The sequence below is a fragment of the Lissotriton vulgaris genome, unplaced genomic scaffold (genome assembly GCF_964263255.1).
Source record: "Lissotriton vulgaris unplaced genomic scaffold, aLisVul1.2 SCAFFOLD_1074, whole genome shotgun sequence".
NCBI classification, from domain to species: Eukaryota; Metazoa; Chordata; class Amphibia; order Caudata; family Salamandridae; genus Lissotriton; species Lissotriton vulgaris.
Genome location: NW_028254715.1, coordinates 109315 through 132102, shown reverse-complemented (window position 1 = coordinate 132102; position 22788 = coordinate 109315). Strand labels below are relative to the sequence as shown.

The window sequence follows — 22788 nt, the reverse complement described above, 5'->3', positions numbered from 1 at the left end:
GAGACGTTGGTTTTATCTAAATAAATATATATATATATATATATATATATATATATATATATATCTATAGCTCCAAAGTCCACCAGCCTGCTGCACACGCGAGCGGATGCTCCTTAAGCGGGGGTGTACCCACCTACGAAATTACTGCTCCCAGGTTCTTTCAACGTTCGTTCCTCGAACAAGAAACAGCACTCACAAGAGGGGGGGGGGGGGGGGGGGGGGAGGGAGGGAGCTTTTATTGGCAACCCTAGCACAGACAAGACGCGTTTTGGCGCTTAGCCTTCGTCAATTGTGGTTCAGAACGCGCCGCCATTACATTTAAATGCATTTCATTAGGTCTTTGCATGTAAGTCATAGGCATAGAAAGAAGACTACGAGGTTCCATAACCATCGCCATTTTGAAACGTGTAATGAACTTTCAACGCAAAAGAAGAAAATAAATACATTCTTAAATTACTAGTCTCCCATCAGAATGAAGTAATGTAAACATATTCACTACATTATTGTTCATCAGTTCATCTAGCCCTGGATGGGCATTGCAACAAGTACAATAAATACCGCCCATAGATGGGCAAGCTCTCACTTATATACATGCTAGACCATTAAAATCATCATCAGTTCATCAATTCAAAAAGAATACTCTTAATAAAATAGGATACTCAGACTTTAGCAAGAATAATCTACTCAACAAACAGTCAATCCTCTGTCAATACCCTTTGTTCCAACTGTGTGCCTATTAACCCAGATGTGCTGCTAATTCTTCATGTGTATTTAAACCTGTCGGGCTCTTGCTTTGTAAGTCTATTATATAGCTTGATTCTAGACGCCTAAGTTTCTGTAAACGATCTTCCCCTCTGGGGTGTGCAGGCACGCTATCCAGACAAAAATAGGCCAATAGATCCCTATTGTGCCCATGCATTTTGTTAAAATGCCTGGCGACAGGATAAGATTCATCGATATTATTTATTACACGCATATGTTCTAATATGCGTAACTTCACAGGGTTAATCGTGCTACCGATATAAGGTAGCCCACAAGGACACATATATATTTTTTTTAAGACAAGCGATTTGTAAACTCCCAAAGAACTTCAGCGGCACACCACAGGACGGCACAATACTTACTTTACGTTCCTGAATCGCTTTTCTTTCTAAAAATTACTAGCCGATGCTTTGACCGCTGCTGGCACCGGTGTCATAAGGGGGTTAGCGGCTGACCTCAACAAACTGTTATATATATATATATATACAACACAAATGTACTTAATATTAACAAAAAATAAATAAAAACATATAATGTTAAATACATATAACAAATACCTACAAAAATAATATATAAAATGAATAAATAATTTTAAAACAAGTATTTTTATTTAGAAATGATTTATTAACAAACATGGATTATTACATAGATTTAGTCTATTTACTTACTGCCTATAACACCACACAACTCACAACCCCACATAAAAAAGTATGTCTATAATTAATATAATTAATTATCAATTAAACAAATATTATTAATTAAAAATAAAATGAAAACACATCAAATGTAATTAAATTCCCACCTTTGCACCTATACTCCCCACAACCCACACTTAGAAGTAGACAGTAATAACAATTAATTACACAATAAAAAAATAAAAAAAATAACTAATAGTATTTAATAACTAATTATAAAGTAAGTAAAATTAGTTGTCTCCCCACCCTTCACCCTATATACCCAACCCCCCCCCCCCACACACACACAATAATTACAGTTTCCATATTTGATTGTCATTTAATTAATATTAATTAGCAACTAGTTATTAATTAATTAAAAATAAATTACTTCTCACCCTTTACCCCTATAAACCCCACAACCTGCACCTAAAATTAATTACACGATTACCATAATTATTTGTTAAGTAATTAATGAATATTAATTCAAAATAAATTACTTCCCAGCCTCTACCCATATAAACCCCACAACTCACACCTAAGATTTACCCCCACAAATTACAAATACAATTAACACTATATAATTACATAAATATTAATAAATAAAAAATATTCATAAATGTATTATAATTAAATTACTTCCCACCCTATTCCACTATACACCCACAACTCGCTACGGAATAAAAAAAAACTAAATGTTATTAAAATAAAATTATTAGCTACTAAAAATGTAACCTATATGTTAAAAAATCTAAACAATACATATTCAATCAAATGCATCAAATACATTTAAAAAATATACTAAAATACATAACACTTATTAAAAAATCGATATTTTAAACAACTATATTTTTGCAAACAATATTGATGACTTCTACATTTCTAAAATTGATATTTCTTACCTAAAAGTTGATATTCTTGACCTCGATATTCTTGCTGTCGATATATCTGTGTCACGATATTTTAAAATCGATATTAGTTTCAGTCGACATTTACAACTCAATATTTTGACTGAATACCTTTCCCCCCTTTCTTTGTGCCGAAAGGTGCAGGGATAGGAAGAGCTGCCTTCTCCTGCGACAGGAGAGACTCGATGAGGTTAACAAAGGGTTCTGAGGCCTTGGAAACTAACCACCTCGGATTACTCCTCCTACTGGTCCTACTGGGAGTGGGTGTGGCACCCTGGCTGTCACCCCAGGTGTCCAGGCCAGCATCTTAGGGCAACAGGTAGGTTCAGACCAGTCAAGAAACACTCTATAGCCGTCTGTTTTTCAGGGGACCGCTCTAAGGGGAGCCCTGTGTGCATTTCTTTTAAATAAATCCAGGCTTGGCATCAGGGTGGGTTTATTATTAGGAGGAGTTTGATATCAAAGTCTCCTAGGTTCAGTAAAGCCATCATGGTGCTGTGAAACTCGAGTTTGTGGAGTTTACAGCCCATGAACTCTATATGGCTTCAGTGTCACTTACAATATTAAGAATAGACAAAATATTGCAGAGTCATATCTGCTCATCCAGATATGTCCTCGCCGTAGATATATTGCACCCTGCCCTAGGGCTGAGAGGCCTTCCAGAGGGGTGACTTACATATACCTTGGCAGTGCTGCTTTGCCATGGGTCACAGGGCAAAGCAGGACCTCGAGCAGCTCACCGAAGAAGTTGGCTTACGATGCAAGTGTTGTGGTGAGGACAAAGGTCTTGATCACTGGCGATGCTCGAAATTGGGGCTACTTGTATACCAAAGATCACAGTGGAAGAAAGCCAATAAGCCTTTGCAACTGCAAGTCAACGCTCTACGTAGGGGTTTGGTTCCTGCGGCTCTGACAAGTAATACTGGCCTCAAACTTGGTGAGGGGACAGGTCAGGCCTCTAGGGATGTGAATAGCTACCACCAGTGTTGCTGAGACTTACGGTGTCTGTGGGAGCCCAGGATCAGCAGACTGGTCAGCTTAGTTGTGGTGCCTGCAGATTCAGGAAAGTGACTCCTTCACTTCAAGGGAGATTCCTTTAGGTGTCTTGGATGCCCACAGACTTTGGAAGGTTTCTTTATGGTGCACAGGCATGGACGATGCAGCAGACAAGCAGGGCAAGGAGATCAGGCGCAGAAGGAGTCTTCCCTTTTGCAGCCTTGATGCCCAGAGCAAAGTCCAGAGTGCCCAGACGGTCGAAGAAGTGGTGTCTGAATTAATCTTATCCCACGACGAATCTAGAGACCAACCCTCAGGTAAGCCGTTAAGTTCCCTAAGGAAATGGTTGGGATGATTCAGAGGTCCGTCCCTAAGGAGGGTCCGGACAAGGGGGAGGATGTCCTTTGTCCAGTTTCGCACCAGAGCAGAGCCAACAGCTCCCTGAACTGGTTTGGATTGGACTATGCATGAAGGGCACCAAGTGTGCACTGCACACAGTCTATGTGCCCCCCCCCCTGCCCCAATACACTAAACCCTGTCTGGGAGGTGGTAACACCTCCTTGTGACAGGATGCTTATTGTTCTGCCTTCCCCTGCTCGAGCTTGGCTCAGCAGCAGGAGGGCAGTATCGTGTCTCTGGTCGGTAGCAGCCATGTTGGGCTGTCCGGGTCTAGAGGACTGGCGCTGGGAGCACTGAGGGCCTAACGGAGGGCCTTTACAGTGCAACGACAGGGTTCGTTACAGCCAGTATCAAGATGGTCATTGCGTAATGACACGGAGCCCTCTATATGTTCTATGGCTGTCTCGCTTACAACGCGGGAGAAAGGACTCCATGGGTTGTAAGGGTGTCCTGCACATGCAGGGGCACCCTCACACTTAGAACCAAGCACCCTGCCTTCAGATTTGTAAGGTCTGCTGTAGGGATGACTTATATGTTTTAAGTGCAGGGAACTTAGAACTAGGTAAAGCTATATCATTTGTAAGTGGTGCTAGCACCAACTTACACAGGCTGCAATGGCAGGCCTGTAGAGATAGTTTGAATGGTCTCCCATAGTGGCGTAAAATATCATTCAGCCAATGGGATACCTATGCCCTGGTTACCTTAGTACCCTATACTAGGGACTGATAAGGGTACCCCAGTATCCAATCTGGGATATACCTAGGTACTTTCTAAACTAATTTAGGGGAGAAAGCACAGAGTCTGGGGTCCTGATTATCAGGATCCCAGTCAGACTAGTAAAAAAACATCACAGCACCAGGCAAAAAGTGGGGGTAACCATGCAGAAGGATTCTGCATTTCTACAGTTGACAACATTTGAAAAAGACTTCCGTGGGCACTATTCAGCACGGCTATCAATTACTTACTTGAAAATGTACCACACCCGCCTGCCCCAAAGCTCCGCTCAACCTACACAATTAGTATAATTTTACTCCGACTACTTATCGTAGTGTGGATTATAGGGTCTACTAAAATAAAGAGAGAATTACATGGAATTGAGACAGGAATTTCAAGCTTGAGGCCAAAGTAGGTGAGTTAAAAACATTCTCCCATTCAGCTGCATTGCAGAATATTTCCAACTCTGCTACTTTGGCCTACAGGGTAAAATTCCCTTCGCAATTCTCTCTTTATTGAGTAAGCCTTTATTTCCGGGACTGTCCTGGCTTAGTGAATTACCCGGGACAATCTCCAATTTTCTAGGACTGCCCCAGTAAAAACTAGACAGTAGACAGCTATGCACTGATGTTTGCAAACAGTGATAGATGGGCTGCTTGAATTATTGAGCTGTAGTCTGTCAGCTAATACAAATGTATGGATTCCAATGCGTGCATGCTTTGATTTGGCTTAAATGGCCTGTAGTTCAGCAGCATAGTGCACCTCCAGCAACCTAGAGGCCTTGGTGTACGCTGCTTTCCCTAGTAGAGCATTGCATTCCTCACCAATAGAACATCTTAAACTGCACATACGATGAACAACTTAGTACACTGCATTAGCACACTTAATCTGAGTTGTTCTTGACACTTCTAATTGATGGTGTGCTGTCTGGTGCTGTTTGGGCTTCACCACGGTTATTAGGCCATACTATAAACAGTACAGTAACTAGATGCTGAGCTTCATGCACCCAGGAAAGTTAAAGTGATGGAGCGCTGCCCAATGCGAACAGGGTCACATAGTGCAAGAATCTCAAGGGTTGGCTCTGTGACTATACACACAGGAATCCTGCTTTCTGTTATTTGGGAAACTCTGGCTTCTGTGATTGACATGTTTTTTTGTCTTTGCCAAATCATTACAGGGAGAACTTGGTCTACCTGGCCCATCTGGTAACATTGGACCAACTGGAATCATGGGAGATAGTGGAGTGAAAGGACCTAAAGGAGAGAAAGGTCAGGAAGGATTATTGGTAAGTTATTCCCTACCATCAACCACAAACTCTATTCCCATGCATTTGGAAAGGGCAATATTTCAATCATGTTGCCTGATTTGGATTTTAAAAACGATGATAATAATAGGAATATTAATGTTATTGACGTTATTGTTTTTATTATTGTTGCTATTATCATCATGAACATTGTTTACAATGAAATAAAAGCATAGCTTCACAGTTGTGTGGTACTGTAAAACCCTGAATTTGTAGATTAGGTGCTAAAAACAGAGGAGAATCCTACAGCCGAATATTCTCCACCATATAGTATAGTGGAGTAAATTTTGGTGGTGGATTTTTCTGGTTAAGTTTTTCCTCCGTAGTTAGAGGATTTTCATTCACTGTGCAACTCTAAATCAGTTCCTCAGCCTGTGAAGTCCAAGATAGTCAGCATGTCTTGGGGGAATCCAATTACATACACCATTGGTACTGATTCTTCTCCCCAAACTATCCAACTCTGTCAGTGCGGTTTGCTACATGCGGGGGCAATGTTTCCTATTAAGTAAGCTGAAGTCACCACTGACAAATGAAGGGTATGGATTGATTGTTTTGAGTTGTTTTCGGGAAGGTGAAGGTAAATAATTTCCATTGCTTTCTCAGAGGACTTACTGTATTGTTAACAACATAAAGAATTACATGAAAGAGAATGAAGTGGCGTCATAAAGCGAGTGTGTAAGGGAGACTTCAATGTTATTTTTGTTGAGGGTGCAATAGTTAAAAAAAAAGTATGTGTTGGCCGAAACTACAATGAAGTCTGTAAGTAAACCTTTAGTGGTCGCAAAATATGTTGCTGAATTTGGATCCTGAAATATGTTCACTTGTAAATTGTGAAATGGCATTTGAATGAAGAAGTCTATTTGACGATTTAACCTTGTCCTAGCAATGAAGAAGTCATAATCTTATTGTGTATGTTAGTAAAATTTGTAATGCCATTGTGGAATGTGATATATTGAATGATAAGGCAAGAAATGGCACTTCAGATTATTGAATTTACTGAACCTCCAAGAGCAGATTACTCCTGGATAAGGTTGTAGATATTAGGTGTTAAAAGCTGAAATGCCACTGAGGAAAATCAATGCATTGGATTGGTTATTAGTAGGCTGAAGGTGTGAAATGCTGGAATGGCACTGAGGAAAACCAATGCATTGGTTGGTTATTGGTAGGCTGAAGGTGTGAAATGCTAAATGTATTGGTTGTACAAGGCCAGAAAGAGAAACTAGAGATCAAATATTTTGAATAGAAGATTGTGGAAAGACAAAGGAAAAGAAATTGCAGAATAGTCAATTTTCGAGTCGTATTAGTGAATATTTCATGCATTCGCTACTAATTGATAGTTTTGCAATGAGGACATTTGAATGTTTTGGTTAATGAATGGTTAAGGGATAGACTATTATTACTGAATTTTAGAGGTTTGTTTTGAATTGCATAAGATTGACTGTAATGGGAAGTAGCAGATAATACTATGCTTGATACAAAAAGTGATGGTCATAAATTGCCTAAGGAATATTTCTTCAAATACATGTCCAGCATGCTCATAGCATCCTGATTTGACTCTGCTGGTCAATTGTATCTGGTTTCTTTTTTTACAAGGGTCAGCCTGGATTAATGGGTACATCCGGCCCTATGGGCTCTCAAGGACTAACGGTATGTAATTTATGTGGCTACCATATTACATAAAATGTAAAGTAAATGATATTGATATAAAATGTGTAAATTATAAGAATAGATTTACAAAGTTGATGTTTCCTCACAATGTTAATTCTGATGGATGGAGTTTCCTGCTAATTCCTCACCTCATGAATTATCCTTCCAGGTTTTAGACAGGGCCGCAGCAATAGCTCCCCAGTGCTTCCAGGTGGCACTGCAAGGCTCCAGCATGACCAATGCCTCAGGAGATGATAGTACTGTATATAGTTTCAAGATGACTCCTCACTTTATGAATAGTTCTTGGAGGCTTCTGATTGCTCCACAAAACCTTTTGTTCGAGGCATGTGTGGCTGTAGATACACACTATGTGCTTCTGCCATCTAGTGTTGGGCCCGGATGTGTGTAATTTGTTTTTCTTTAAAGAAGTCTTTCGAGTCACAAGGTACTGTGATTCCTCCTCTTGCTGGTAATGCATATGGTGATTGACTTCATTGTTAGATTGTTTTCTTTCCACTGTTCGGTTCGGACGTGTGCTCCTGTGCTCCGGGCCGACACCATGACAGTGCTCTGTTTGGTCCACACGTGTTCTTTACCTCCATTGGTATTGGTTCTCCATTGCATTCCTTTTTTTTTCTCTTCTACTCTGGTCAATGACCTTGCCATCGCCATCCCGGATGAATACAAGTTGTACCACAGCGGTACCAACGATATCCTTTGGTGGAAGCTGGTGTCGCTTTTAGTTGACCAATCGGGACTCTGAATACACTCCCGGGTCTGACAGACTCGGGTGCAACTTTTGGTCATTGTGAATCGGTCTCTTGCGGTGCCCAGCGGTGGTCAGCTGTGACTCTCCAGAAGTGGCTAGTAACTAGCCGATTTGGGCTACTTCAGGTTTGATGGCCCTGGTACTGGTTCCAGGGGGTCAGCTGACCCTTGGAGTCACTTCTTCGGTCTGGGGCTACTGAGTGACTTTTCCCCGAACCAGGAGCCACAGGCACAGTCCACTCTTCGCTAGCCCAAGGTGCAGCAGGTGCAGTGCAGCAGATGGTGCAGCCTCTTTTTGCCAAGTCCAGGGGTCAAGAGGGCAGAGGTCCTTCAGTCCTTTCTCAAGTTCTGGAGTGGTCTGAGGCTCAGGGTGCCAGGGGTGCCATATATACTTATGGCCAGAAGGTGCCCTGTGGTATGATGTGTTTACTAGCCAATGGGATACCAGGCCCCTCAGTCTTGCCGATGACTACCCGACTATGTGTGGCATCTAGCAATCCTAGAATGCACTATTCTGCCCACTCTCAAGATGTCTGAACCCTTCTTCGGATGTGAGGGCCTTGGTTGACCACCCTAGATGTGTCGCTACCTGTGGGCTACGCGCCCACAGGAAAACCGGTTTGGGTACTGGTCTCTCCTCTCTAGCCCCCCCCCCACCCAACTGCCTGTCTGAACAAAGTGCAGCTCCTCAAGAGTGTGATCGCCATTTGACCTATGAAGGTCATTTTTTGGGCTAACATCCTGAGTGGCTTTCTGTAACATCTTGCCCTGTAGCAGTCTGCTATTGTTCCTAAGCCTGGGAGTCATTCACACAACTCCCCAGAGGACAGAACACTGTCTGGTGGCCAGTGCGGCTATTGGACAAACTGGGTGGCAATTTTTTTTAAGTTGCAGTTCTATAATAGTGACATTATATTCGACTTGAGCATCAAGTCAGGTTTAATGCCACAATTAATTTGATACCTTACAGTACCCATCTCAGTAGTCCCATTCAGAAGTTATCCGGACTGAGTGGTCAGCCAATAACTCTTTGTTCACCAATGGGGCTACTTCCACTTCCACAGCAAACTGATAATTTGGAAGTGTTGCTATAAGGAAATATATATAAAATACCTCTTCTACTCAATAATATATAGCTCCCAGCCTTAGGGCTCGATTGGCCTTCCTTAGGGGAGACGTACATGTATTGTTAAAGAAAGTGAGAGCTTTGCCATTAGTTTTAATTGCAAAGTTAGGTTATCAGTTTTACCATTGCCCTTCCAGCCTGCGGAGGCAGACTGGGAGCCATATTTTACTTTGTCACACACAGGGTAGTATAATCAGTGCTGCAGTCCTGGGTAGACAAAACTGCCTTGCATGCCCTGGGTTCCATTTTCTAGGGACGTTTATGTAAGTTTGTCTCTACCAATTATGGTTAAACTTTGAGGTCTGGTTAACATGTCTCAGTGCGCTCTCAAAGTTGACAAACCAGCAGCATCAGTCCCAAAAAAATGTAGGGGTGAACATGCAAAAAGAGACATTTCCTTACAATGATCAACTCTTTGTAGGGTACGTCAAAGACATAAAAAGGGAAGGCTGTGCAGAAAAAAAACATCAACCGATGGATAGTGTAATTCATTTGTAAGAGCAAAAAGAACAGCTGATGGACAGAATGTTGAACAATTTCAAACATTCACCGCAGTACAGAGAACTGGGCCTGAATCCATTGTTTTTTTGCTCCACATGCCAATCCAGTTTAATCCCAGCCATATGCAAATCAGTCTTGACCCTGTTCCCCATGGGAACAGTCCAGCCTGAACTGCCAGGCCAGGTTCTCCCAAAACCGGTCCCAGGATTCTTGTTTCCAGCCTGGGAAAGACTTAACTTGGAAGCTCGGCTGGACTGCTCCCATGAGGAACAGGGTCAAGACTGATTTGCATATGGCTAGGTCTGAACTAGGGTAGCCAAGTGAGCTAAAGAACGATGATGGATTCAATCCAGATCTGTGACTGGGTGTGAGTGTTTGAGAAGTTTCATTGCTTCATCCATCATCTCCTTGTGTTTGCTTTGTTTACCCTAAGTTGCAGGGAATGCCCAGACATGGGTCCCTTGCTCGCTTTGCCACTGTATTCGAGCTAGCCTGGCTGATGAGGGATGTTACCCAGAAACCGGTCCCAGGATGCATGTTTCCGGTCCGGGAAGACCAGGCTTGGCAGTTAAGGCTGGACTGTTACCATGAGGAGAGGGTCAAGACTTATTTGCATATGACTGGACCTGAACTTGGGTGAAAGAACGATGATCAATTCAATCCGGATCTGTGACTGCCTGAAGAGTTCCAGTGCTCCGTCCATCAACTCCTAGTGTATGCATTGGTAAGAAGCAACTATCTGAGTACTTCCGTTCTCATTCTACCAGAGCCATAGCTGCTACCACTGCACTAGTTCACAAAATTCTTGTTATGGTCATCAGACAGTCTGCAACATGGGCTTATTTGCACATGTTTACTAAGCACTACTGTCTGGACATTCAGGTCCATCAGGATAGGCATTTTGCCCATTTAGTCCTGCACCACTTTCTGGTAAAAATTGGTTTTGCAAACCCGCATTCGGAGAGGCATTGTGGAATCTGTGGCTAGAAGTCTCTATTAGATGAACAAGTTACTTACCTTCAGTGACGCCTTATCTGGTTGAAACTCTATCTAGCTGCAGATTCCTTACTGGCCCTCTCGTCCTCCCCGCTCTGTGACCTGTTTAAAGGCTGAGAGGTTTGCCTGTAAAGGGGCTCTAGAAATTCACACCAGTGTTCAGTATTCATCAGGGGAAACCTCATTTACTATGAAGTCTAAACCACATACTCCGTTTACAATGTGGTCTTTACAAAGAGGCATCTTTACCACTGCATTCCTTTGCCACAAGAGGCTTTTCAATAACTTGCCATAGGGGAAGCGGCATTGGACTTCGAAGTCCAACACTTTCCCTTCTGTTGCGCAGACTGGAGTTGGAATAGTAATTGATACCTCTGCAAAGTCCAGTACTTTCCCCGAAGGCAAGTTGTTGCTCATTGTAAGGAATTGCATGGTAAAGGAATGCAGTAGTAAAACGGGTCATTGTAAAGACTGCATTATAAAGCCATGCGTGGTAATGACTTACGTGGTTCTGACATACAACTATTCTTTGTGTCTCTGTGTGCCTGATGTGGAAAGTTGAGAAAAGGAACTTACATCAGTGCACTGAGGTGGTGCCTATATAGGAACCCTGTATGTCCCTTTCGGCGTGGACGACACCAATGCGGACCCAAACAACACCACCTACTGGCACATACTGGTGTACTGCTCAAACATGTATGGATCCAGTCTGATGCCTGGGGATAATTCTAAGGTACGGAATCTGTGGCTAGATAGAGTATGTACCAGATAAGGCGTTACCGCAGGTAATAACTTATTTGATTGGCTCCACAAAGCTTGCTTGGGTTCGTGTTACACCATCTGCAGACAACAGTATCTCTGCTGCTTGGCATAAGCTTTTCAATCAGCAAGCCCAAATCTCAGCTGTGCCTCTTCCAAATAATTCAGTTTATAGGGTCGGGACTGGACACCATCCTTCTGCGTACCTTTCCACCTTCGCAAAGAGTCAGAGACATCTATCAAATGATTCCCTTGTTTCAACCAGGCGTGAGAATTCCAGTCCTGAGAGTCCTGTGATTCCTAGGTTTCTTGTAGGCACAATGGCATATGAGGGCCTTACAGTAGTGTCTCCACACTCAGTGGCTCCATCGTGATCTCCCCCAGCACTGTGGCTGAGGTGGCTTGGTGGGGGCACCTGACATACAGGAAGGCCTTCACTCCTCTGTCAGATGTGGCTACAGTAGTGTTGGATGTAACTGTGTCAGCATCATCTTGCTGATCACAAGTGGCGTCTTCTGCCGGAGGGAGCCCAGGACACCTTCGCCCAGTGGGGCACTTCTCAGGTGGGCTTGTTCGCGTCCTCGGAAAATGCTCAATGCCCACAGTTCTGTGCTCTCCAGGGGAGCCTTGGAAGATGAGTTTCATGTGAGGCGGAACTTACAGCTTCACTAAGCATTTTCCCCCATACATTTGATTCTCAGACTTTTAAGGAAGATTCGCCAAGACTGGACCCAAGTCATTCTCATTGACCTGGATTGGCTGAGAAGGGTGTGGTGTGCAGACCTCTTGCGCTTCTCCCCGTGTATCCCGCTCCACCTGCCATTCAGGCCAGATCGTCTCTACCAGTTGGGATGAATGGTTCTGCACCCCAAACTTCAAGAACTCCACATGCTTGGAGATTGAGTGAGGAACACTCGGCTCCTTTCAGTTGCCACTGATGGTTGTAGACAGCATCTTACCTGCACGTCATTCCTCCACTAAGTCAGTCTATTCTAGTAGATAAGGAAACTTTGTTGCATGGTGTGTGGACAATGGTTTGGATTACTTGTAGCCCAAGTTATCCCCCGTCTTCCAGATTGCTTTTTACCTAGCTCAGAGGGGATGTGCCATTGGCACTGTGAAAGGTTATTTGACCTCCTTGTCTGCTCTGTCTGCCCAATCAGCCTTCCCTGTTCAGGTTCCTGGTTGTCATTCGTTTTCTCAGAGGCCTGACCAACTTTTTTACTCGCTCTACTGCTGTGGTTCATCAATGGGACTTAAATGTGGTACTTACATTGTTTATGGAGACTCCGTTTGAACCCTTTCACAGTTGTACCCTTTGTATGTTAACCATCAAAACTGTGTCTGCTAGGAGAATCACTACTTTTCTACTTTCACTACTTTTATTCCTAGACAAGTTGGTGTTGCAAACCAGGGCTACTTTCCTTCCCAAGGTGGTCACCTCCTTACATCTTGTTCAGTCCATCCCCCTTCCGACTTTTTACCCTCCCCTCTCATCCGGCTGACATCGGTGCGCCACAACGGGCACTATAGGCACTCAGCTGCATCACCTGAAGTCACATCCAGCGGCAAACGCGTCCAGCGCCCTGTTCTAGCGACCTCGAGGCTTTGAAGTTTCCTGATCCAGTCTGACGCCTGGGGTTGTTTTATAGGTTAGGAATCTGCAGGTAGAAAGAGTATCAAGAAAAATAGTTACCGCAGGTAAGTAACGTGTTTATTAGCATCAATCTAGTGCAGATTATATGCAAAAAAGAAAGGCAGATATGGAACACCAAAAAGTAAATAACAATAAAGCAGACATCTTAACATGTTACATGAATTCTCTTCTTAGGAATCTTGCCTCATGGTAATTATGACTAAAAGTGATGCCCTTGTGAGTGGTACAATACATATGCCGCTATCTGAATAATGCAGGAAGCTTGGGCCAGCAAGGTCAGGCTATGCTTGTAAGAATGTAGTTCATTCTCATTCTGATGGATACATCTGCCAGTGGATTCCTCACCTTGTGAATATCCCCCTGCGTCAGCAACGTTTGGAAAATCTTTCGTAGCTCTTCACGCCGACGTGGACGACGTCACAGAAGCACGGCATCGCGCGCTGCTCCACTTACGTCACCGACTCCATAATGGGCCTACGTCGGCGTGATGACATCAGTTCCGCCCTTTTTTCCATGCCTTCGAGGCACACGGATGGACCAACAACAGTAGATATATACACAATGTACACAGTACCAAATAATCAAGGTAACACACACAGTGTGCAGTCAATGCTGGAAAGCAATTATAACAACACATTTCCTTTGACAATAAAATATATACATTTAAACAATGTCACTAATGCTGGTATAGAAGAGTGGACAACGGGGAGGTGGGTGGGTCAGTGAGGAATCCACAGGCAGATACTGTATCCACCAGAAAAAGCGTTACCGAAGGTAAGTAACTTGTTCTTTTGATGGATACTGCCATTGGATTCCTCACCTTGTGAATAGATTCCCACAGCAGTCCCACTCTCGGAGAAGGGTGTCCACTGTTCTATACCAGAAAATCTTGGAGGACAGAACGCGCAAAATGACAATCCCTCCTCACCTCTGAATCTAAGCAGTAATGCTTTGCGAAAGTGTGGAGGGAGGCCCAAGTCGCCGCTCTACAAATGTCCTCTACAGGCACACCTCTAGACAAAGCAGATGTAGCAGACCTTGCTCTAGTAAAATGAGCTCTCAAACCTTCAGGGGGTTCCTTACCCGCCAGAGAGTAGCATATCTTGATACACAATGCAATTCATCTTGACAACGTGCGCTTGTGCACAGCCTTTCCTCTTCTGGTTTTTCTAGGTATCCTCTGTAGCTACTGGGTAACTCTGTTACTGTTTGTTACTTTTAGTGCTTTCTTGTTTCTTTGTCTCCTGTCGTGATGTACTCGAATAAGACCGGATTCAAGCCGTGCAGACAATGCAGAAAGATGATGTCTATCACGGATCTGCATAAGGACTGCGTATGGTGCCTTTCTTCAGATCATGATGTCCAAGGGTGTCCATGCTGCAAGAAAATGAACCCCAAGGCCCTTTGAGAAAGAGAAGCGAAGCTTCTGGTTGCAAAGATGAAAGGAAAAAAAGACAGGAAGAGCATGAAGTCACACTCGAGGCAGTCGAGGTCGCGTTCGAGGTCCCGCTCGAGGTTGTTTTCGGGTCATGCTTCTAGATCAAGGAAGAAGCATAAGAAGAGGAAGCATGGTTCTCAATGTCATTCCGAGAAGGATTCGAACTCGAAGCCGAAGTCTCCAGGTAGGAAGCGTTGGAAGGATGATATATCTCCTTCACCTGTTGTTCCGGATCCAAAAGGTGAGGCTTCGCCTGTGTAGTTTCCGGAGCATTCTCCGGCTCCGGCATCGAATCCGTCTCCGGCACCGTCTCGAACTCCAACTCGAGAAGATGAAGAGGCTCCTTTGCCGGAAGGGTCTGCGACTCCGGAGCATCAGCAAGAGGATTTGGCTGATGCAGTTCCTGTACCTCAGCAGGAGCAGCCTGGGGGTCAATACCCTCCATTTCCAGGCCCAGGTCAAGACCCTACGCATTACCTAAATGCCATGTATGGAGTCTTCTCAAGAGCCTCTGGAGCGCCGGCTGGTCCCATGGGTCCGATGGCCTTTAACCTCGGTGTGCCTCAGGCATATGCTCCGGCACCATTTATGCCTTTTATGCCGACGCCGACTCCGGCTTGGCATTTTCCGGCCCGAGGTCGTCGACGTCGGTTCCATCTTTGCCGGCTCTAGTCCGACCTCATGCACTCCATACTGCACCACCGGCTCCGAGTTCGACGCTGGCACCGGCTCCGTCTGAGTCAGTTGGGGCTCCGTCGACGCCGAACCCGAAGATGAGGTCTAGGCGGGAGACTCAGAGGCTTTTGGAGGAGCGTAGGTATAGAGCGCAGGACATTGAAGAAGGTGAGCTGCAGGATTCTGACGATCTCTTTGAAGAACTTAAAGAGGCCAGTGGTCTGGAATTATCTCCAGAGTGGGAAATTTCCTCAACTCCTGACGTCCCTTTAAGGAATGTAGTGCCATATCACACAGTAATCAGAAAGTCGAACACCTTGACAGAGGTATAACATTCTCCTTCTTCAGTGGTGGAACCTATGTTGTCTTTTAATGAGGCTATTACAGAGCCTGTTTTAGAGGTGTGGAAGAAGCCCTTTTCATCGCCTGCTGTTTCGCGAGCTGTTGCTAGAAGATATAGGGTGGCTCCTGGAGATCCTGACTTTCTCTCAACTCATCCATCTCCAGAGAGTTTGGTTGTTCAAGCAGTCTGTTCCAAGACAACAACTGGGGCTTTTCCGCAGGTACCTGCTGACAAGGAATCTAAAAAGCTGGACCAATCCACTAAAAAGGTATTTTCATCAGCTAGCTTGGCTCTCAAGTCCACAAATGCAACGTGTCTTTTAGGACGATATATACATGCTTTGATGGACTTTGCTAAGCAGTTGGCACCAAAAATACCGGAAGAGGATAGACAGAATTTCAATGAAGTTCTTGCGGATACTCAGGCTGCTGCTCGCCAGGTGATCCAGAGTGGCTTGGATACAGCTGACTCTGTGGCAAGGGTCATGGGGTCATCTGTTGCTACCAGAAGATCTGCGTGGTTAAAGTCCTCTGAATTTTCTCCTGATGTACAGGCTACGTTAACAGACCTCCCATTTGATGGCTCAGACCTGTTTTGGGAAGAATGCGGATGCTGCCTTGGAAAGGTTCAAGGACAGTAGAGCAACGGCTAGATCTTTGGGCCTTCAGACCAGAGGTACCTCGGGCAAAAGTTACAGAGGATTTGGGAGATCTTAATTTCGTGCCAACAAGCAACCACAACAGCAGCAACAGCAGCAGAATCCTCTGTACAAGTCGTACAGGGGTAGAAACAGAGGCCGCCCAAGAGGTCGTCAAGCTTCCTCCTCCTCCTCCTCCTCCTCCTCCTCTTCTTCCTCTTCCCACCCCCCATCAACCACAGCAAAGCAGTCCTAGATCGGCCATTCCGGATCATGCTGGTCCTGTAGGGGGTTGGCTTACTCTTTTTCTACGGCATTGGGAATCGGTCACATCAGATCTTTGGGTTCTCAATCTCGTGGAGAATGGGTATGCTCTTCCCTTTCCGGAATTTCCCCCAAGTTATCCTCCTTGCCAAGGGTTCTGCACAGAGGATCACCTGCTACTTTTGTAGGAGGAAGTCCTGGCATTACTAAGAAAAGATGCAATAGAGGTGGTTGCGGAGCAGGAAAGGGGTCAGGGATGCTACTCCCAGTATTTCCTGATCCCAAGAAGGATGGCAGATTTCGTCCGATCCTGGACCTCAGGGTCTTGAGTCTTTTTCTAAAACAGGAGAAGTTCAAGATGCTCTCCCTTGCGCAGGTTCTTCAAGCGCTACTGGAAGAAGACTGGATGGTGTTGATCGACTTGCAGGATGCATATTTCCACATCCCCATCCTGAAGTCGCACAGGAAGTATCTCCGTTTCACGGTGGGTTCGCAACATTACCAGTTTGCGGTCCTTCCATTTGGTCTTACTACTGCGCCTTAAGTCTTCACTAAGGTGATAGCTGTGGTGGCAGCACATCTCAGAAGGTCAGGGATACCAGTATTCCCTTATCTGGACGATTGGCTGATCAAAGCAGAATCCCCAGAGAAGGTGCTCCATCATCTGCAAGTCACCTCAGTTGTTGTACAGATTGGGATTTTCGATAAATGTACCCACATCTCACCTGGTGCCCTCCCAGCGCAACCTGTTCATAGGTGCTGTACTGGATACTACTGTGTGTCGGGCATTCCCTCCACCTCAAAGGATTCACGACATATAGGAAATGATTCCTTTATTTTACAATGGAGCGGTCGTTCCAGTCCTGAAGGTTCTTCGTCTGCTCGGTCTGATGGCTTCCTGCATTCTGTTGGTCAACCATGCACGCTGGCACATGAGGGCACTCTTGTGGTGCCTCCGCAGGCAGTGGTATCAGCACAACGGAGATCTCAGGGAGTCTATCAGGATCTCCAGAGAAACTGCAGCGGATCCCCACTGGTGGGGAGTGGAAGGCAACCTGTCTCAAGGAAAGCCCTTTCAACTGCCTCCATCGGTGGCCACGGTGATAACGGATGCATCCACTCTAGGGTGGGGTGCTCATCTGGAGGACCTGGAGATCAAGGGTCTTTGGTCTCCAGAGGAAAGGTTGCTTCACTTCATCCATCTAGAGTTACGGGCAATACGTTTGGCTCTCAAGGCATTCCCCCCTTCCCTTCGCGGTCGGTCGGTTCAAGTCCTGACGGACAACAATACCGCGATGTGGTATGTCAACAAGCAGGGAGGAGTGGGATCGCATTGCCTTTGCAGAGAGACTCTGCGTCTCTGGTCCTGGGTTCAGGACCACTAGATTTTTCTGATGGCAAATCATCTGGCCGGAGTTCTGAACGTACGTGCAGACAGTCTCAGTCTGCATTTCTCTGCCGACCACAAGTGGAGGCTTCATCCGGAGGTGGTTCGCCACGTCTTTCGGACGTGGGGAACTCCTCGGGTGGACCTGTTTGCCACTCAAGCGAACGCTCACTGCCCGTCATTCTGCAGTCTCCAGTATCCGATGCAGGGTGCTTTGGGGGACGCGTTTCAGTTGAGTTGGGACTCAAAACTCCTTTACACGTTTCCTCCCAAGCCATTGATTCCTGTGGTTCTGAGGAAGGTTCGCCAAGACCGGGCCCGAGTTATATTGATCGCCCCAGATTGGCCAAGAAGGGTGTGGTACACAGATCTTCTCCACCTCTCCTCGTGCCCGCCACTCGGTCTCCCTCTCAGGGCAGACCTCCTCTCTCAGATGGTGGGGCAGGTTCTACACCCCCACCTCCAGACCTTACACCTTCATGCCTGGAGATTGAACGGTGCAACCTGAATTCTTTTTGTCTCCTGCATGACGTGGTGGATGTCATTTTATCAGCCAGGCGTCATTCCATCAAGTCTATCTACTTTTATAGGTGGTCTAAATTTGTCTCATGGTGTGGGGAGAAGTCCATTGACCCTTTGAAGGCTCGATTGTCTGACATTCTTCAGTTTGCTCTTTCCTTGGCTCAGCAAGGGTTTGCTGTAGCTACGGTCAAAGGTTATCTATCGGCCTTGTCAGCATTCTTCTGTCTACCGGATCAGCCGTCATTGTTTAAGTCTCCTATTGTTTTAAGGTTTTTAAAGGGCCTTACTAATAAATTTCCTCCAACACCATTTATTGTGCCACAATGGGACTTGAATCTTGTGCTTACTTTCTTAATGGATTCACCATTTGAGCCTTTGCACAAGTGTCCATTGAGGCTTTTATCTTTTAAGACTGTCTTTCTGATTGTGATTACCTCGGCAAGGAGGGTAAGTGAGCTTCCAGCTCTGAGTTCAAAACCCCATTCTGATAGATACATCTGCCAGTGGATTCCTCACCTTGTGAATATCCCCTTGCGTCAGCAACATTCGGAAATTCTTTTTGTAGCTTTGCGCCGATGTGGACGACGTCACAGAGGCATGGCATCGCGTGCGACTCAGCTGACGTCACTGACACAATAATAGGCCCACGCCGGCGTGATGACATCAGTTCCCTTTTATCTTCGTCGTCGACGCTAACGGTTTCGGGGAATCTATGTAGCTGTTGGTAACTTTGTTACTGTTTTCTCTATTTTCTTGCTTCTTTGTCGCTCTGAAGATGTCGACTAAGAAGACCGGGTTCAAGCCATGTGGAGAGTGCGGCAAAATGTTGATTACGGACCCGCACGAGAACTGTATCTGGTGCCTGAGTTCGGACCATGATGTGGAAGACTGTTCTTCGTGTAAGAAGATGAATCTGAAGGCACTTCGAGAGGGGGAGACTAAACTTTTGATGGCGAAGTTAAGAGGAAGTAAGGAAAAGAAGACTTTGAGATCCTGTTCGAGAAGGTCGAAGTCGAGGTCGAGGTCAAGATCCCGTATGGCGTCGCCTTCGAAGTCGTCTTCCGATCATGCTTTGAAGTCGAAAAAGAAGCATAAGAAGCGAAGGCATGAATCTCGGCATCACTCCGGTAAGGATTCAAGCTTGAGACCGAAGTCGCCTAAGAGGAAGCATGGGAAGGATGTAGTGTCTCTGTCACCAGAGGTCTTGGATCCAGAAGGTGAGGCTTCGCCTTCGGAGTCGCAGGCTCATTCCCCGGCTCCGGTTGTAAATCCGTCTCCGGCTCGAGAGGATGAAGAAGTCCCTTTGCCTGTGGAAGAGGAGGCGAATCAGGAACCTCCGAAGGGTCAGTCTGTGGGTTCTTACCCACCTTTCCCTGCTCCAGGTCAACACCCTACTGCGTTTTTAAACGCTATGTATGGTGTCTATTCCAGAGCTTGGTACCCCTCTGGTGCACCTTCGAGTCCTATGGGTCCTCTGGCGTATAATTTAGGAGTTCCCCACTCCTATGCTCCAGCTCCTTTTATGCCATTTATGCCGGCTCCGACGACTCCTTGGCATTACTCGACGCCGCCGAGGTCGTCAACGCCAATACCGACGTCGCCGGCTCCGAGTCGACCTCGAGAACAGCACCCTGGGCCTATGGATTCGATCCCGACGTCGATACCGGCTCCGTTGGAGTCGTTCACGGGCTGTTGAAAGAGAGATCCAGAAGGGATGCTCAGCGCCTCATAGAGGAGCAGAGGTATTGAGAAGCTGAGGCTGAGATGGAAGAAGGTGAGCTTCAGGAGGACTCTTTTGAAGATCTAGGAGAAGCAAGTGAATTGGAACTTTCTCCTGAATGGGAGCTGCCATTTGTGTCTGATGCCCCATCAAAGGATGTTAAGCCATACCACATGGTCTTGAGGAAGGCTGCATAACTTTTAACTCTAACTTTGCCTACAGTGGAATATAAATCCAATCTCTTGACTAAGGTTCTCCATTCCCCAAGTTCTGTTATTGAACCATTGTTTCCCTTTAATGAAGCATTAACTGAGCCAATTTTGGAGGTTTGGAGCAAGCCTCTTACAGCTCCTGCAATGGCTAAAAGTGTTGCGAGGAGGTATAGAGTTGCACCTGGGGATCCAGAGTTTTTAACCTCGCATCCTTCGCCTGAAAGTCTAGTTATGTAGGCAGCCTGTTCAAAAAAGACTGTGGGTGCTTTCCCTCAAGTGCCTGGGGATAAGGAATCCAAGAAACAGGATCAGACTGCGAAGAAGTCTTTTTCTTCAGCAAGTATGGCTTTAAAATCGACAAATGCCACTTGCCTTATGAGGAGATACATTCATGCCCTGATGGATTCTTTGTGACTGTTGGCTCCTAAAATTCCTGATGACAGCAGGAAGGATTTTGAGGAGGTATTGACTGATGCACAGGCCGCTGCACGCCAAGTGATTCAGAGTGGGCTAGACACTGCTGATTCAGTTGCTCGTATCATGGGAACTGCTGTTGCCTCTAGAAAGGCTGCCTGGCTGAAGTCATCGGACTTTTCAGCAGACGTTCAGGCTGCGTTATTGGATTTGCCCTTTGACGGTGTTGAACTTTTTGGTAAAAAGGCTGATGCAGCTTTGGAAAGATTTAAGGACAGTAGGGCTACTGCCAAATCTTTGGGTCTGCAAACCAGAGGTTCATCTACCAAAAGGTATAGAGGTTTTGGACGTTCTTCTTTTCGTCCCTACCGTCAAGGTCAACAGCAACAGCAGCAGCAGCAGCAGCAACAGCAAAATCCGCTGTATAGGTCATACAGGGGTAAGCAGAGAGCTCGTCCTCGGGGACGTCAAGCCTCCTCCTCCTCCACCTCTTCCAACCCCCGAGCCACAGAAAAGCAGCCCTAGATCCGCCATTCCGGATCATGCGGGTCCTGTAGGGGGTCGGCTTACCTATTTTCTACGGGATTGGGAATCAGTTACATCAGATCTTTGGGTTCTCAATCTCGTAGAAAATGGGTATGCTCTTCCCTTTCGGGAATTCCCTCCAACTTACCCTCCTTACCAAGGTTTTTGCACGGAGAAACGCCTGTTACTCCTGCAGGAGGAAGTCCAGACACTGTTAAGAAAGGGTGTGATAGAGTTGGTTCCAGAGCAGGAAAGGGGTCAGGGATGCTACTCCCGGTATTTCCTGATACCCAAAAAAGATGGCAGGCTTCGTCCAATCCTGGATCTCAGGATCTTGAACCTTTACCTAAAACAGGAGAAGTTCAAGATGCTCACCCTTGCACAGGTTCTTCAAGCGCTGATGGTAGAAGACTGGATGGTGTCAATAGATTAGCAGGATGCATATTTTCACATTTCTATCCTGCAGTCACACCGGAGGTATCTCCGTTTTACCTTTAGGATGTCAACATTACCAGTTTGTGGTCCTACCGTTTGGTCTTACTACTGCGCCTCGAGTCTTCACCAAGGTGATGGCTGTGGTGGCAGCACATCTCAGAAGATCGGGGATACCGGTATTCCCGTATCTGGACGATTGGCTGATCAAGGCAGAGTCTCCAGAGATAGTGCTCCATCATCTGCAAGAGACAACTCAGTTGTTGCACAGGTTGGGTTTTGAGATAAATGTACCCAGATCTCATCTGGTGTTCTCCCAGCGCAATCTGTTCATAGGTGCGGTACTGGATACAACTGTGTGTCGTGCATTCCCTCCACCTCAAAGGATTCGCGACATACAGGAAATGATTCCTTTATTTTACAATGGAGCGGTCGTTCCAGTCCTGAAGGTCCTTCGCCTGCTCGGTCTGATGGCTTCCTGCATTCAGTTAGTCAACCATGCACGCTGGCACATGAGGGCACTCCAGTGGTGCCTCCGCAGGCAGTGGTATCAGCACAACGGAGATCTCAGGGAGTCTATCAGGATTTCCAGAGAAACTGCAGAGGATCTGACTTGGTGGGGAGTGGAAGGCAACCTGTCTCAAGGAAAGCCCTTTCAACTGCCTCCATCGGTGGCCACAGTAATAACGGATGCATCCACTCTAGGATGGGGTGCTCATCTGGGGGATCTGGAGATCAAGGGTCTTTGGTCTCCGAAGGAAAGGTTGCTTCACCACAACCTTCTAGAATTGCGAGCGATACGTTTGGCGCTCAAGGCTTCCTCTGTTCCCTTCGCTGGAGTAGGGTCGCCGTGTCTCTGCAGAGAGGCTCTGCGTCTCTGGTCCTGGGTTCAGGACCATCAGATTTGTCTGATGGCAAATCATCTGTCCGGAGTTCTGAACGTTCATGCAGACAGTCTCAGTCGGCAGTTCTCAGCCGACCACGGGTGGAGGCTCAATCTGGAGGTAGT

At 45.8% G+C, this 22788-nt stretch overlaps 1 protein-coding gene across 1 annotated transcript in view; it reads left to right on the top strand.

The window, feature by feature from the left end:
* LOC147659454 (uncharacterized) overlaps positions 1 to 22788 on the top strand; it is a 235237-nt gene that overhangs the window by 192301 nt on the left and 20148 nt on the right. Inside the window, exons 15-16 of the mRNA XM_086951744.1 lie at positions 5631 to 5738; positions 7350 to 7403. Coding sequence (XP_086807870.1) covers positions 5631 to 5738; positions 7350 to 7403 — 162 coding nt within the window. The remainder of the gene's footprint in view (positions 1 to 5630; positions 5739 to 7349; positions 7404 to 22788) is intronic.